This window comes from Xyrauchen texanus, chromosome 36 (assembly GCF_025860055.1).
Source record: "Xyrauchen texanus isolate HMW12.3.18 chromosome 36, RBS_HiC_50CHRs, whole genome shotgun sequence".
NCBI lineage: Eukaryota > Metazoa > Chordata > Actinopteri > Cypriniformes > Catostomidae > Xyrauchen > Xyrauchen texanus.
Window position 1 is genome coordinate 35,677,213 of NC_068311.1, and position 18,462 is coordinate 35,695,674.

The 18,462-nt window shown below is 39.6% G+C and overlaps 2 protein-coding genes across 5 annotated transcripts in view; both read right to left on the reverse strand.

The window, feature by feature from the left end:
* Positions 1–1,655: 1,655 nt before the first annotated feature.
* LOC127629848 (transcription cofactor HES-6-like) lies at positions 1,656–4,898 on the reverse strand. The gene is made up of 4 exons (XM_052107126.1): positions 4,772–4,898; positions 4,575–4,670; positions 4,326–4,404; positions 1,656–2,429 (listed from the first exon to the last, which is right to left on the reverse strand). Exons 1-4 carry the CDS (start codon positions 4,835–4,837, stop codon positions 2,077–2,079), a joined length of 594 nt encoding a protein of 197 aa, XP_051963086.1. The 5' UTR covers positions 4,838–4,898; the 3' UTR covers positions 1,656–2,076.
* A 9,403-nt stretch (positions 4,899–14,301) lies between these two features.
* amotl1 (angiomotin like 1) overlaps positions 14,302–18,462 on the reverse strand; it is a 57,654-nt gene continuing 53,493 nt past the window's right edge. For all 4 annotated transcript variants that reach the window (XM_052107103.1, XM_052107104.1, XM_052107102.1 and 1 more), the window contains one exon: positions 14,302–18,263. In XM_052107103.1, coding sequence (XP_051963063.1) covers positions 18,160–18,263 — 104 coding nt within the window. In that variant the 3' untranslated portion in view covers positions 14,302–18,159. The remainder of the gene's footprint in view (positions 18,264–18,462) is intronic.

Sequence of the window (18,462 nt, forward strand, 5' to 3'; positions counted from 1 at the left end):
TCTCTGTCGTGTCACATGTCAGCTTGAGTTCTTGTCTGGTTTGAACCGCTGTCCTCTGAATCCAAAGTCCGTTCTGAGGCGTGCTACCGCGCAAGCTAATCATATAGAAATAAGTGTATATATGTAAGTGGGTCTGTAATACAATCATTCAAATTTATAATTTTTCAAAAGATGTTTTAGAATAAAACATTGATATCATAACATAGCAAGTTCTGTGCAATAGAGAGAAAAATAAATGTTTATAAAGTCATAATCAGCCACTGAAGTCACGCTTTGTGAACACACAGTTGTTGTAGCGCCTCTGTTCATTTCACCTGAAACCAAACATGGAAATTGCAAATCTGTGTGAAACTCTTCAGATTTTAACAAAAGATATCTCAACCATTTAATTTATTAATAAAATGATGATTACAGTTGATTTTCTTTGGAAAAAAATACGGTGTTTTGTAAAGGAAAAGCATCCAGATTTTACCGGGGTTTTGTTTTTGTTTTTTTGACCCACATATTCATTTTAGGGGAATAAAGTCCAATGGTGAATTCTCAGTAAAGCCTCTGCTGACCTAACATGCCAAATAAATAAATATTTTTCATCCTTTCATTCTCAATCACCATCATTTTTGCCGTCAGGCCTTCAGAATTTCTACAGAATCCCTCAACAGTGCGAATGAATGAGTAACTAAAGTCAGACTGTCAGATTCATCAGCCAATCAGATTGATTTATTTGTTCTTGTGGGTGTGATCTTTAGGATATGCCCCGGTCAAGACCTTCTAGCTGGCCTTGAGTGATGCAGTCAAGCTTTAAGTGATGTACGTAATTCAAGAGCGAAAAGTGCGAGATCTTACTGACGAGTCGGCTGTCACTGCCACATCTGCATTGAGAAAGATATCCTTATGGATTTACAAACCTGAGATGTTCTGCATGACCATGTGATTGCTTAATTTATGAAACAGGAAATGAGGACTGATTTTCACTTCAAGTAAATTAGTAAGTGCTTTTTGCGTTGTTATAGCAACATCAGGAGTTTTCGAAGTGTGAATTCGGCAGCTTGAGCATTCAGTGTCGGATCAAGTTTTGAAAAGTAGTGTTGTGTCCCATTAAACTCGGAAAGTCGAGTATCTACAAGGAAAAGTGTATCAGAAATTCTCAACTCAACGCCGAGATGCAGGGGCATGATGTCACACAGTTCCGAATATCAGGGAATGGAGGTACCCTGACGGAATGAAATTTATTGCAAGCAACACTTAAATCACAAATATTATTAGATCGATTTTCCAGGTATTATAGACTTCCTTGGTAGATTCATATGAAAAAATATGATTTTTGATGTTCATTTCACAAAACAGTCATGCTGCAGTTAAAATTATGCTTGCTTGAGCATTAAGTGTCATTTCAAGTTCTGGCTTTTGTGCGTGGATGTGTTTTTAAAATGTTAATTGGTATTATTAGTTAACTGCGACATAATGTATGATGCCCAAAGACATAGGGTGTCTTATTCATTGTGAAACTGTGTTTTCTTAACGGCATGAATCACACTGAAGGCCTCGACTTAAAATGCACGGCCCGCCACTTGTAAAGTCACATATGCATTCAAATATGTGTTAAAATCATTATTTTGTTTTTGTATGTGAATAGGTAACTAATCATGACTGTTGCAACCAAAACACTCCTTTATTAATAATGGTTAAAACGTGTACATAGAAAAGTGATAGTAAATGAAAAGGTATACAATATCAGCAGCTAAAATGTTTAATATTAAATAAATAAGGTGATTAATAGGGGCCTTCTACAATGCAGGCTACATTAGTTTAACTTCAGAGAGGAAGTAGACAGGGTCTGTAATGAGAGCTATTCTGGACTAGATCCACCTCACACACGCTTGCAAATAAGCATATCTATAAGATACATATCAGAGGAGGCTCTACCGCAGACAGCACACTGGGTGTACATACACCCTTATGCACTGTGTGTGGACGTACACCAAAGCACATCCACTCTCAGACTGGCAGCATACATGGATACATTCAGTAACATATATTACATAAACATACACACAATTACGTACGCTAACAGATATTTCACCAGGGCCTCCACATGTCAAGATTGGGAGTTGAGCACTGACTCTGAGGAGGCAGGGCGGCCCTCCCGTGCATGACAGGAGAAGGAGGGCAGGTTCTTGGGCTCTCCATCTCATCGTCATGGAAACCAACAGTGTCACTGTGGTTTGAAGAAATACTTGTCAGGCAGGTCTTGAGTTGCTGAGGGCAGTCCTTGGCTGTTCTCGGGAGAGATTTGAGCAAGTGGTTGAGTAGGCGGGACCCGAGGGTTTTGTCCATCCAGTCACAGGAGAGAAGAAGATTGTGAACTTCCTGCATGCACTGGATGTACCCAGTACTGTACCTCTGTTGGGACTCTGTGTCCAGCACCATGTCTGTATGGAGACAAGAGGATTATGTAAATACACAAACAACGAAAATCAATGAGAAAAATCCTTTGGGTTATATCTCCATGTTGGTTTTGACAACTATATAGTCGAATTATCAGTGTTATCAAGTTACTCAAAGTAAATTACCTTTACACATTGTAATCAAATTACTTTACTGAATACTTAATGAACAAGTAATCACATTTCGTATTCATTTACTTTTAAGTTTTTGTTTTCCCCCACTCAACAAATTCAGAATAATGTCTATATTTCCTCTTTGTTCATACACTCAGCACACCTCATATTTCTCCTTTACGCTGACTCATTAGTGACTCTTCTGCTCTCACAGAAACGCAAACAAACATATGAAAATGTTTCATTTTTTGAGTGTTCTACATAAATACATTTTTGGAAATAAGTGTAAACAAATTAATGTACTTAATTGAAAGTCAGTAACTTACATTGATTTAAAATATAATGCGTTAGATTACTCTTTGACTAAAAAGTTTTTTGATTACAGTAATTCATTACATTTAATCAGATTACACCCAACACTGCTCATTATAAAAAATAAGGTTGTCTGAGATAATAATCTATTTCAATTTTAAATCTTTTAAAATTCTAGTAGAATAACACACGTGTCAAGTTCATAGAAATGTAATCTTTGAGCCCATATTGGTTTCGCAAATAAAAAAACAAAACATTTATAGCATTTTCTAAAAAGAAATAATTCAATGACTTGAAATGTCATGTGGTTTAACCATGAAAATAAAAGATATTAAAATACTCATTTAAGTGAAATTATTAAAATACTAAAATACATTAATCATTAACTTCAAAAAAAAAATTCTAACTTATTTTTCACGGTGAAAAATATTTCTTACAAATATCATGATTTTCTGTTTTCTTAGGGTTACAACAAATGACCAAAATTATGCTTTTAAAAAAAAAAATTCTAATATAAATATTTTATGACAGCACAAAATTATATTGATATTTTTTCTCTTTTCTTTTTTAAATATTTCTATAACATTTTTATTTTATTTTTTACTTCTTATGAAGGTCTAAATGGGTCCTCTGCTTTACGTTTTATGTCACATGACAACAAAATGGCTACCTGCATGTTGGTTACACCACGTGACTTTTATTTGGTGGAAAAACTATTAAAAATATTAATCATATTTAAAAAAATTTTTTTTATTGCATACTATTTTAAAGAAATAACAATAAAAGATTATTCTAAAAATTACTTTTCCAAACGGTTAAACCACATGATATTTTGGACTTGAATTCAGTAAATGAAAAAAATGATCATCATAGAGTAATTGTTTTGTGTGAATTGCATTTGTAATATATTTTTGAATAATTTAAAGGTGCACTCAGTGTTTGTCTTTGTGTCATCTTAGACTTACACTGACTCCTAGTGGCTTGGATGCAGCATCATTTAAAATCAATAGTTTTAGTTTCAGATGTCATTGTAGAAATGTATTATTATTCACAGTCAGTGTGAAAGTGTCCAATAACAGAACGGTTACTGAGATTAAGTGAGTAGTATTCGGCTGATCATGTGATTCTAACATGGCCGCCCCCATGTGTGGCCCTCTCCATGTAGAATAAAACAGCTTTTATAAGGTTACTGATATGACTGGAGTTGTCATTTTATACATGTATTGCAAAATTACAATTCATGTCTTTAGGAGTTCAACTTTTTTATTGAGGAAAAAAATGACTAAGTGCACCTTTAAAAAAGATTTGCGTCAGGTCATTGACCCACATACTACATCCTTTCCTCTACTCAAGAACAGGCCAAAGTTGTCTCTGGAATTGTAAACTAAAACTATGTTAAAGGATTGTTTTGGTATGTTTGTGGCAAGTTTGTATCTGTGCATTACTTATACTTACCAGAAACCTTTGTGCTCTGGATATTCTGCAAGTGTTTAACCGTCATCTCCAGAATATCTGCCTTCTCCAACTTAGACTGCTGTAGAATGTTTAAAAAAAAAGATTTTGATCTGTCTCATGGTATTTACAAAAGATTACCTGGTCTAAAGCAGTTTGACACACTTTTATAACCTAAACGATGAATTCAAACCTAATATAGCTGACCAAGGATGTCATTTAATTTCAAAGCTGAGCAAATATGCTACTTACATCAAGCCTGAATGCTCCAACTACAGTCTCTCTAAGTTGATCTAGACAGTGATTTATTCTTTCCCTCCTCTTTCTCTCAATCAGGGGTTTCCGTAGCTGAAAAGACAGACAAAAGTAGTCAATGAGAGGAAAGTTGGTAAAGCAAATGCACTTGAAATGCACTCCTCCAGAGATCTTGTAGAGATTTTGTAGAATACCTTCCTCTCCTCTTTGGCACTGATGTGCTTTTGACCTGTGTTCTGCTGGAGGTTGGTAGCAGTCATCTCTAGTGCCTTCTGTTCAGTATACACTTTCACTCACTCCTCTCTGGGTGTTGGGTGTTTCTAAGGTCCTCCGCGCCGCGCACGCCCTGTATTTATAGGAGGGACATTAGCATCTGAATGCATGAGCTCTTTGGCTGAGATATTTTCCCACACACTGGCTCCCATCACTCACAAATGACAGGTCACCACCTCTATTCAGTGTATGAGCCTTCACACACACACACACACACACACACACACACACACACACACACACACACACACACACATATTGGCCTACTCAAAACAAGCGACAGATGTCCAGCCTAGAAGCGTTCTGCACACAGAAACTACACATTCTGTCCGTGCTCGTGAAAACCCAAGCTGGTTCTCCAAGGCAATTCGAAATTCCCAGGATCTAATAAGAGTGTTTGGTTACAGTCAACCCACCTGAGACCCAGTGCGCATTCACGCCCTGTCCTTAATAGATCCAAGCGAAACCAAATCCAGTACCAAAGGTATCGAAAATACACTCTGGACCATTGTCTACAGGTAATATGCCCGCTACGAAAATCGCAAGAGAGCAAATAATAGACAGGACAGATAGACACCTTAAGTACAGTATAGACAAATATCTAACTATATCTAATGTCACAATAAAGAAACAGGAACATTTCCACCATTATTTAACAAATATTGACATTTTATGACACAAGTGTTACCAGGGACTAAAATGAAATGTTTTTCATTTCGGTTCATTCCGAGTAAAAACGTCTAGGTTATGTATGTAACCTCCGTTCCCCGATGGAGGGAACGAGACGTTGTGTCAAAGAAGTGACACTAGGGGTCTCTCTTGAGCGCCGATATTCACCTCTGAACTATGAAAAAAGGCCAATGAGAGTTGGCAACCAGTATTTGCATGTCCCGGCCCCGGACATACGGGTATTTAAGCGGCGCAAATACGGGAGTTCATTCAGAAAATTTCTTCGGAGCCGATGGTCGTGTCTGCAACTGCTGCGTGTACACACCGAGTTCCTGCTATCCCTCTGCTGCATGCTGTTGGATTCTACGGCGCACAACAGCGGCTTTCTCCTGTTGCACGGCTGTGCACTTCCTGCCCCTGGGTGCTTCGACAGTGCAGATTAAAGAACTCTCATGAGTTTTTTTTCATAAAAGAGTGATTTTATTTAAAAGAGTAATTTCCTCTAAAAGAGCAAAACACAGCGGCGTTGAACGTCCTTTTAAGGACACGTCTTTATAAAGATGCCTTTCCGCCCCTGTGTTGTTTCTGGATGTGGTAGAGTGCTCTCTGCTTCAGACGGCCACAGGCGTTGTCTCGTGTGTCTGGGTTGCGATCACACCGAGGCTGCGTTTGTGGATGGTTCATGTTCTCACTGCGAGAACATGACCATGACAACGTTGCTGTCGCAGCTTGCTTAAAACCGTGAGCAAGCCACTCCAGCCACCCCCCGTGTTGCTCCTTCTTCCCACGGGATTGAGGACGATGCAGCTGGCGATGGAGGCGATTTGGGGATGGCAGCGGGTGCAGCTCTGCCGGGTATGCCCCCTCGGACCACCCGTACCCCAGCACGCTCGTTGATTCCCGTCCGTGCTCGAGGCGGCGGCGACTCGCCTCACAGCCAGTCTGCCGACCCTCTTGCGATGGAAGCAGATGAGCTCGCCGCGGCATCGGAGGGCGTGGTATCTGATGCTGGGGACTCCCCTGGGCTGCCGCTTTCGGGCCTGCACGCCCAGGCTGAGGCCGACACACAGATGACCGACATGCTTTCCCGGGCAGCCAACAGCGTGGGCTTGGATTGGAACCCTCCATCCTCCCCACAACCATCACGGCTGGACGACTGGTTCCTGGGGTCTGGGCGCCACTCACAGCCTCGCCCCCCCCCCCCCGGTTCCGTTTTTCCCGGAAGTGCATGACGAGCTGACGTCTTCGTGGAGAGCACCCCTCTCCACTCGTCACACCGCCACAGGCTCGTACGCCCTCGCCACCCTCGACGGTGGAGCGCGCCACGGGTACGAGGCGATTCCCCAGGTGGATCCATCTATGCCCCAGAACCCCTACCACCTGGCGAAGTCGCCCCGTACTCCCTTCCCAGACCTGTAGAGCCTCTGGAAGGCTCGAGAGGAGGAGCCCTGGAAGACTCGAGAAACTTGAGAGGCGGAGCCCTGGAAGGCTCAGGAGGAGGAGCCCTGGGAGGCTCGAGAGACTTGAGAGGCGGAGCCCTGGGAGGCGGAGCCCTGGAAGGCTCGAGAGACTTGGGAGGCGGACCCCTGGAAGGCTCGGGAGGAGGAGCCCTGGAAGACTCGAGAGACTTGGGAGGCGGAGCCCTGGAAGGCTTGGGAGGAGGAGCCCTGGAAGACTCGAGAGACTTGAGAGGCGGAGCCCTGGAAGGCTCGGGAGGAGGAGCCCTGGAAGACTCGAGAGACTTGGGAGGCGGAGCCCTGGAAGGCTCAGGAGGAGGAGCCCTGGAAGACTCGAGAGACTTGAGAGGCGGAGCCCTGGAAGGCTCGGGAGGAGGACCCCTGGAAGACTCGAGATACTTGGGAGGCGGAGCCCTGGGTGGCTCGGGAGGCAGAGCCCTGGGTGGCTCGGGAGGCAGAGCCCTGGGTGGCTCGGGAGGCGCTGGGACGGTCGAGGCTACAGGCGCTGGCTCTGGGACGGCTGAGGCTACAGGCGCTGGCTCTGGGACGGCCGAGGCTACAGGCGCTGGCTCTGGGACGGCCGAGGCTACAGGCGCTGGCTCGCTGACCGTGGCAGGCGTGGGCTCTGGCTCGCTGACCGTGGCAGGCGTGGGCTCTGGCTCGCTGACCGTGGCAGGCGTGGGCTGGGGAGCAGAAGCCTTTCCTCTTCTCTTCCTCCTCCGGGCGGACGGAGCTGACAACGCTGGCTCTGGGACGGACGAGGCTGGCAACGCTAACTCTGGGACGGACGAGGCTTTAGGCTTGTTGTCCGTGGCAGGTGTGGGTGTTGGCTCGTTGACCGTGGCAGGCGTGGGCTCAGGAGCAAACCTCTCCAAAATCATATCCACGTACTCAATCCAAATGTACTCACCACTCTCTGGCAACTCCTCCCATCCATAGGCAAGGAGGCCGATCTGGTAAATGGACTTTAGGTGTCGGTCCGCATAACCAGTGCATCTGGCAATGGTGCAAAACGTACGTGAGTATTCGATCAAAGGGAGGTTCGCCCGGCTCAACTGGAGGAACTTCTTCTGTGACGTAGGCAGGCAGAGGTTGTGGATCTATGTGCAGCTTTATTAACAAAACAGGGGAAAACTCAGGACAAAGGGAAAAAAACAAGGAAACCTAGTACAGAGCATAACACATGCAAGAACTAACAGGGAACAAGGAAACTAAAAGGGCTTATATACAAAAAGGAACAAACAAGGGATTATAAGGAACACCTGGGGAACAATCAGGGAAGGAGAACTAATCAGGGGAAAACCAATCATAAAAAGAAACTACAAAGGACTACAAAAACCAAACAGAAAACAGGAACTAAACTAAACTTCAAAATAACAGTACAAAAACAAAAGACAATAGAGAACATGACACAAGCAACCTAGTCTGAAAAAGTAAGCCCAAAATAAGCCACTTGCCAAACCAAATTAAGTGAAAATTATAAAGTTAAGTAAAAAGCAATTAAATTTTTTCCTGTGTGGTGGATTTATCAGCATAGAAATCATAACAAGCATACAGTTAATTAGCAGTTGAGTATAATTTTAATTACAGATCTGCTTCTGAGTCAAAATCCAGCAGCATCAAATCTGTATTAATGCATCATATATAACAACAATTCAGTGAAGACTTGGGAGACAACTGAGAAATGAATAATGTTTTCCTTGTATTTGGATTAGCCGTGCATGTACAGTATACAGTATGTGGTAATTATACATATTTGTTAAAAAAGGTTCATTTGGGGGCCTGGGTAACTCGGCGAGTATCGTCGCTGACAACCACCCCTGGTGTCGCAAGTTCGAATCCAGGGTGTGCTGAGTGACTCCAAGCCAGGTTTGGAAGCAACCAAATTATCCTGGTTGCTAGGGAGGGCAGAGTCACATAAGGTAACCTCCTCGTGGTCGCGATTAGTGGTTTTCGCTCTCAATGGGGTGCATGATAAGTTGCGTGTGGCTCATGGACAGTAGCATGAGTCTCCACATGCTGTGAGTCTCTTCGGTGTTATGCACAATGAGTCAAGTGATAAGATGCATGGATTGACGGTCTCAGAAGTGGAGGCAGCTGGGACTTGTCCTCTGTCACCCGGATTGTGGTGAGTAACCGCGCCTCCACGAGGACCTACTAAGTCGTGGGAATTGGGCATTCCAAATTAGGAGAAAAAGGGGATCTTCATTTTGAGAATGTATCCACAACGGGCAATTATGCAAAGAAATGTGTGATATAGCAGTTTCCTTCTGGACCAAAGCACGTTTCATTTTTCGGGCACCATGAAGTGGTGTAGATCCAAAAAATTACTGTGATAAACCCTTTGGACTTTGGTTTCAAGAATGAAACGATGATTGGAACGAAATTAACCGGTTATAACCAGTTAACAGCATTTAAAAATCAAGTTTTCACATCTGAACATTGAAAATCACTTTGTTCCCGTTTTCGGTTGCCTTCTGCCAAAAAATTAGTTCGTTTCGTTTTTCATTTTCATTCCTTGAACCATTTTTAGTCCCCCAGTGTCTCACTTTTTGGGAACAATTGAAACCTGCTTATTATTGACTTAAGTGGAAGATTTTTTTTTTTTTTTTTTTGTGGAAGTTTGTTAATACAAATTTTAATGTTGGTTTGACAAAATCATGTCAAATTGAAGTTTGAAGGTTATAGACAGACAGCCAGACAGATTAATAGATACATAGACAGACAGCCAGACAGATGGGTAGAGAGATAGAAAGATAGATGACAGATGGAAAGATAGACAGATGGACGGACAGGCGGAGAGACTGACGGCTGGATGGAACGACGGATGGACGGACGGACAGACAGACAGACAGAAAAATAAATAGATGGAAAGATAGAAAGATGGATGGACAGACAGACAGACCAACATACAGATAGATAGATAAATAGAGAGTCAGTTAGATGATAGATAAATGAATGGACAGATAGATAGAAGGATGGATGGATGTAGCTTAATGGATCTATGATGAGTTAAAATCAGAAAATTGGGTCTGTAGAATAACTGCATGTATAGACATTTTAATGCTATTCTAGATTATTTACCAAAAAGTGGCCCACTTTAGTTGGCATCACCCTATTTTTTCGTCAGGCCAGCATTGCAGCTAACTCCACCGCATCCACTAGTAGGGCAGACTGCAACCAAAAAAAAAAAACTCTTACCAACTGTTATAAAAAATAGTTTGCAGATATTGGAAATTCAATGTTCTTAAATAACTATGACACACCAACCTTATCAGGGACATTTAAGGAGATGGACCACTTTAGCTGAGATCACCCTAAATGGTGAATGTGCAACCAGCAAATCTTCTGTTAAGACCTTATACATTTTTATTTAATGCTTTACCATCACCCCACGCAGTGTGAAGGAACATTATTTAGGATTAAGTGTTGAACTGGGTTTGGCTAACACGCTAAAGCTAGCGGCAACACATCGCGGGGTTGAAACCTCTCATCTGTCAGCTAAAACAGGTAAAACATTAATTGTATCTGAATTAGAGAGATACCCACTTTTACTGTATTTTCACTTAAACAAGTATTGATCTACACAAAGGTGGAAAAACTATTCGGTCACTCCCAATTTGTGCTGCAGTATAAATAATTAAAAGCAAAAACGTCTGCTTTCGCTTGAAATCAAGTTGCGTCAGTTCACTTTTATTTCAGCACTAGTGTACTGATGTGGGCGGATAAAAGAGTGCTCTCGGCCATGGGCAGATGTCTGAGAATTCATCTGTGATCTGTTTGACTGGGGCCACGCGACTGCCAGCACAGCACACAGACGTGGGAAACTCCATCGGACAAAACCGCTCATTGATCCGTGGCTAATGAGAGTGACCCGGCCGGTGTTGTTGGGGAGGGAGGCGTGTAGCAATGTGTCCGGTACTGTAGGCAGGTGCTTTCTCTGTGGAAGTGGGACAGCAGGTGCACACAACAGAATGACATTAGATGTCAATATTCTATTCTATTCTCCCGTCTAAAGCAAATATTTAGAAAACGGATAGTTTTCTCTTCTAAATGGATGAGCCGCATTTGAGGCGTTGTAAAATATTCTATATTATCGTCAAGACGCTACAATGCTTGTCAGTATATTTCTTGGGGAATAAAAGTTTTTTTGTATTGTTTATTTTATTATTAATTATAATAAAACTTTATTAAACCACACACATTTTCACAAACGCATCACACCAAGTGCAAAATATTTTATTGATCATTCATTGGATGTTTTTATTCATGTTTGAATTTCAAAACGAAGACATACGTTCTTTTAAAATCGTGGGCTATTTATAAGGAAATTATTGGGCCGGATTTCAAATGCAGAGAACCCAAATTTAATGTGTGTTTCATAACGGGGAAAGTAGATTTGGCGCGGAGGAGAACACGAGAGAACACAAAGACGAGGCGCGAGGCCTTTCATCCCATTATACTGCAACATATGGTCACGCGTCGCCGTGATTCAGAGCTCGCGAAACGCACATTTTACGAGTCAGGTCGTGCAACATCACCAATCACCACGGAAAGCAGCAGACCTTTACAAATGACTTTTAACACGCCCACACACACGCACAAGCGCGCGCAAACACGCAATGTGGCGGGGACTTTCCATTGGTAGCTGTTGTTTTTATTATGGAGCTAATGAAATCTGTCCACTACACCTAAACCTTCACAGAAACCGTTCTGCATTTTTAGATTGAAAAAATTATCTTTATCAAGCTGTTATACTCTTAAGGACAGTTGGCAGGTTCCCACAATGAATGAATGTATGTCTGTCTGTCTGTCTATCCATCCATCCTTAACATTTTATTTCCTTGTGTGGACTTCCACATCCAGCCCAGGGCCCCAAACAATCTAGAACTGCAACTTTTTCTTTTGTGACTTGTTAGTTAAGGAGTTAGGTTATTGAATGTATTTTAGTTCTCTTTTCTTTTGTAAGGTTAATTTGTGTTCTGCTGAGAGTTAATTTGGTGTTTGGTTGTTGTTTTGGCCTTTGCTCACCCCTGAAGTTGTTCTTCCATTTGTGGTGTTGTAAATAAAACTTGTAAAAATATTATTTTCTGTGTTATGAGTTTATGACCTCAACCTAGACTGGGTCGTAACACTGCATGGCACTTCTTGCCATGTGAACTACCACACTAGATGCACTTTCCTAAACCCATATATTCTGATTTGGCCAGCAGGTGACATGAACACATCTGAACACAATGAAACCCATTTTTCATTACAATAATATTCTGAGTTCAATACATGTTGGGCTCAGTCAACAACATTTGTGGCATAATGTTGATTGCCACAAAAAAGAATTCAACTCGCCCCTCGCAAGGTTACAGTGAGCCACTTACAATGAAAGTAAATGGAAAATAAAAATACTATTTCAAAAGTGAAGACAAGACATAAACAATATATGTCTTAAAATTATTTTAGAGTAAAAAAAAAAATCGCTTGCTACACCTTTTTTGTGTAAAGTTATGGCCAATTTTACAACTTTGTTGCCATGACAATATAATGTCAACAAACCCTAAAATGACGAAATATTATGATTTAACTTTAACTTTAACAGCTCAAATAATACATGAGTTTTAACAGAAGAATAAATTTAAGTGCTTTTATAACCCTCCAAAAATGTACCCCATTGACTTCGACTGTAAGTGCCTCAATGGAACCTTGATTTTTGCCTTTTTTAAAGAAAATGAGGGACTAGTCACAATTATGTTTGTGGCAATCAAAATTATGCCACAAATGCTGTCGATTGAACTTTAAGAAAATTCATATAATGATTGATGCAGAGCTACAGAGATTTCCACTGAGATGACAATCAGACTGATCTAACAGTGAATTCAGAAACAGTACACTAAAAACAAATTATTAATTATCTCAATGACCATAATGTATGAAAATAGCTTCTAATCAAAAATGTACATATATATTTATTTTAGTAAAACACAAAATGTCAATTATAAGGTGCACTCAAGTGATGCATAAAGTAAATAAATAATTGTGAGTTGCATGTCAAGTTCTTTGTCTTAAAAATCCATTAAATTAAGATTTTGTGTTAATAACTCAAACAGACAAGTACAAATTGATTTTGTGGGAAATACCCATAAGCCTTTTCACTTCAATGATTTAAAGGTGCACTCAGTCATTTCTTCCTCATTTAAAAAGTTTAACTTCTAAAGACATGAATTGTAATTTTGTAATATATGTAGGACATCATGAGCACTCTGGAGTCATATTAGTAACCTTATAAAAGCTGTTTTATTCTACATGGAGAGGGTCCACACTTGTTAGTATCACATGACCAGCCGAAAACTACTCCTTAATCTCAGTAACCGTCCTGTTATTGGACACTTTCACTCAGTGATTAAAGTAATCATGGCTGACTGTGAATATTACATTTCTACAACTAAAACTATTGATTTTAAATGATGCTGCATCCAAGCCACTAGGAGGCAGTGTAAGTCCAAGATGACACAATAATATTTGCCTGGTCAAAAATGATGTGGGCATTGAATTTGTTGTTACTAAGAATTCACAGAGGTTTTAGCTCTTTTTAGTATGATTGATGTTGTTTTACTGTTAATAGTTGTTTTTAGTCACTGTTAGAGTGATTTTTTTTTTGTGAAGTTGGACTCTGTTTCACAACTTTTTATGTAAAGTTGAATGAACTGATACATTTGTGTAAACATATCAAAGGCTTTCTAGTTACATTGACTTAAAATGAAGTGTGATGCAAAAATGCAACATATATATTTTAATAAATCCAACACAATTTTTTTTTCAGTGTAGGTTAATGTTTCTTGTGCTTACCAAAATTTGAAGCACTGCCCCAAGTGGCCAAAGCAAGAAGTGTTTTTGAATGTAAGGGCAGGCCTACATGTGAGCTCCAGTTTCCAGGTGAAATGCCCACATGGGGGCGCCAAAAGTGAGTTGTAAAGCGAGTTGTTATTAGCTGTAAATTATACATATTAATAGAGTGAATAGGAAAGCATATTTTATTAACTCTACCCCCAAATGCCCCAAAATAAACCTAACTGTCAGTGAAGTAAAATGTAATCTTAGAGCCTAAACACAATTTCAGAATTGCGCCATAAGAGAAAGTACAAATTTGAACTGATGTGAAAATGTCTGATGGGAGATGCTCTTGTCAGCGACAACCATAATGGATCAGCCCAGTCAGGGTACTGGAACATTGGAAAGCAAAATGCTGACTTCCTGTGTGGTGTGATCATGTATGGGACATTATTCCGGGTGATTTCACATACTTGAAGCATACAGTAGTTATTGTTGTAACATTTTTTAATCACAACTCTTATTTGCAGCAAGTTCAATCCATAAACACAACATTCACTCGTTTAAGCCAGCGCCAAACTAGCAGACATCAAAAACAACTCTATTTTTGGCCAAGTGTTTCACATTTACAGACTGTTTTGCTGAGATCTCACTCTCTTCAATCGGAGGTATGACACACTTGCTGATACAAAATGATGGAAGGGTGACAGACACAACAATTCCCCCGACTGTCTCTCTCTCTCTTTCTCTCTCTCTCTCTCTCTCTCTGAGTCCCTGTCACGTGGAGCTCGCCAAAATAACAACAGGAGTACCGCGTGAACATAAACAATTGTAATAAAGTGATTTAGGGTGCGATTCATGAAGGAAATGTACCTTGTGAATGTGTGATTGTGTATTTATCCCCTTGAGGCTTGCCATATAACATGCATTTCCATATGCAGAAATAAAGAAATTATTTATATTTAAAAAGAAATAAAATTAAAGAAATTACATTCTGTAAAAATAAACCATATTGCCTCCGCTTTCTGATTTCATTAGTCATTTTAGTTTAGGAGAACCCCAGGAAAAATGCTTGGAGACAGAATCACTTTGGATTACAATCTGCATTTGTGACGATATGCAGCTGAGTGCGATCCCTGATGAAAATCATCAGCATGACGTCTTGTCAGTTCTTCCATAAAATATGGAGCTCATTGGTCACTTGATGGGAACACAAGAGCCCGCCTTGCAACAGACCAAATTTTTCTAACCATTTTGATGTGCTTTTCCAGATCCTGGAATCATTAAATCAGAAGAGAGACCCGACGGCCAAGGGATCATCGACCTCCTGCTGACAGACGCTAATGCACGCTCCATCTTTCAGCTACTGGCTGGCGATTATGTCAATGAAGATTACACTTGAAAATCGCAGAAAAATATCAGCTAGTGTGACACCGGCTTTAGTCAGAGAATAAAGCTATAATTTCTGTACATGTAACAATATATTTTCTGTAGATACACCCACACAAAATATTGCTCTAATGATATAAACAACTTTTGTCCTAGAAAAAAGCTCCATGGAATGCGCTTATACAAGGGGCAGTTGAAAAATTAAGACAGAAGGCATCTTAAGACATTCAATACATACTTTAACATAAATGTTCTGGGCCCGTATTCACAAAGATTTTTATCTTACCACTAGGAGTTCTCCAAAGAGTTCCAAGCCAGGAGTTTTTGCTTAAAACTTATTTTTAGCATATTATATAGTTTGATAGATTATTCTGCAGATGGATGGCAGAACTTCGCAATTAATCCCAGCTTCACAGTTTTATTTTGAGTTTCCAAATCCTTTATCTCCGGTGTAATTGGGTAGTTTTGGTTTGTGGGATAGGTAACTGCATCTCAAGAAGTCATGTTTCGTATCGTTTGTGAGTCACTCTTAGGGAGTTAGAAGTCCATAGTTGAGGGTTTAGGAGCTACTTTTAGTGTTAAAATGCTTCATGAATTACTCTTAGATTAAAATTTTACAAGTACTAAAATTAGTAATGACACCCCTAATTTTTATTAGTTGCTCCTAAATTCCACGCTAGCAGCTACTTTTAGCCTTAAGATTTTTTTGTGAATATGGACCCTGATTAGAACCAAAGTGTTTTGCAACCTGATGGAGTCATATGTGTACCTTTATATATTCTGCAAAGAATATTTTAATCTCTGGTTCTTTAGATAATGCACTGGGGAAAACCAATCTGAAGAACCTATAAATGCAACATCAAAAATCTCTAAAGAACCACATATGGGCTTTTAACACTTAAATTGTTACGGTAATCCTGAGTTATCTTGTTCCATATTTATACTTTACCCTGGGGTAGAAATTAATCATGGGTTTTCACATTTTGAGATATTATACTATACGTATGTAAACCCTGAGTTAACGATATCTGCATGTTACAGTTTATAATTGGTTGTTGATCTGTTGATGAACAACTGGCTTTTACATTCTAACACTGCATCGTTTCACTCTGTATACCTTTGGCAACACAATTTGTGGTAAGTACCTGAAGCAGGGTTTGATAACCCCCTTTAAAAACTTACCCAGGGTTAAAAGTGGCATTAATCCAGGGTTTAGCATAGTGTGAAAAGCCAATGTAAGAATTTTGCATAATTAAAAAAAAATATTTTTAAGAAGAGGGTACTTTACTGAATCTAATGTGCCACAATTTATTTTTTAATATATATATATATATATATATATATATATATATATATATATATATATTTTAAGTGTTTATGTAATAAACAGACTGAGGCGGATTTAATTAACCTTAATTGTTTTTGTGGTCAACTGAATCCTGTCAAGAAAATGTCCTGGTCCTATTTTACTCCACAATCAAATGAAACAAATAAGTACTTTGCATTTATAAAATTAAGACTATTTTTGGGCCTTAAGGATTTTTACTTTGTGACTTCAAGACAGTTATGCACATTTAACCTCCAAATTCTCATAATCACAATGCGAAAACAAGATCACTATGATATTCTAATATAAAATTATATATAATTTAAATGGTAAAGTATACATACATCACAGAAATATTCCCTTGGTACTGCCTTTAATCCTTGCTGATTTTAATAATAAATAAAAAATCATTGTACAAAAGTACATTTTTTACTATAATAAAGTTTTAAAATTTACTGTATTATGCAAATGAGAATCATGAATGTAAACAACTGGAAAATAATGTCACAATGCCAAAAAATGTTGGCCCTAAATGTAGGCTACATTATCTTTATGCAAAAAAATAATTTAAAAAAAAATATTTTTGTTACCTATTGCTTTGGGTTTAAATATTAGCAAAACATTTACTTGACAGGTTTTGTGAGAACACTGGAAGTGAATAGGGCCAATATGTAAACGTCAAAATACTTGCTGTTTCAAAAGTATAGCCACAAAACAAAAAACAATATGTGTGTTAACATGAATTTAGTGTGAAATCACTTATTAACCTTTTTTGTGTATAATGTTCTATACGGTTTTAGACCTTCGTTGCTATGGCGATGTAAACCCTAAACCATAAAATTACTTAATGTAGAAGAATTAATATAAGTGCTTTTCTAAAATAATAAGATTCACATTTCTGCTTTAAACCCTCCAAAATTGGTCCCCATATACTTCCACTGTACAGTAAGTCCCTCAACCTCAAAGAAGGGATTAGTCATAATGATCTATTTGTGGTAATAAACATTATGCCTAAACTTGTATTGAACCCAGAATATTTCTTTAATAAGCAGGTGGAGTCACCTCTTCTCACTCTTTTCTGCTCTCTCTTTGGTATTAAGATGCATTTCAATTGATCCGTTTGAAATGGGATGACAATTAAGACACTAAAGGTGTAAACGGTCCAAAATGTTTTGAGATTTGTCCCCTTCAACCACATTCAGAGGTGGACACAAACACATGTCACCACATTGGGCTCATAGTGTAAACTCATCCATTCAAATGCATTTGAAGACCAGCGAAGCACCGCCTACTACTACTCAATTAACCACTGCACTAAAACAAGAGTTCTGCTCTAAACATCATGTATTTGCTTTATTGGTTTCATTTTTAGTTATTTTACTTCGTGGTTTATTATCATGCAGTAACAATGATCACTGGCAGATCTTAGCATAGGCATCAGATGTCTTGCGATCAGATCGCCCAAAACAATCTTAATAACAGGTCTAAACAGAGACTTTATTACTTTTGTTCTTTCTCTTTCCGTCTCTCTCATATTTTCTTTTCACTTCCCTGCTCTCCCAGTCTCTCTCTCTCTCTCTCTCTCTCTCTCTCTCGAATGCTGTGCTTTCTGTAGGAATGCTACAGATATTCCAGGGCTGTTCTATCAGATGAGGATCTCCACCAAGTCCAGGTCAGGCAGGGGCAGCTTCTGTCCTCCACTTAGCTGTGCTCGGCCATCTAGGGTTTTACTCTGGGTGGATGGAGATTCTGCAAATAAACACACATAGACAGGGTTTAAAAATGTTGTTGTGCTTGTCAATGGTTAGTCATATAAGCAGCCATATCACCCTGTAGCTATAGACTGGATACCCACTGAATCTAAGCAGGGTTCTGGATGCTAGACCTCCTGGGGGAAACTTAGGTTGCTGCTTGAAGTGGTATTAGTGATGCTAGCAGGGGGTGTGTG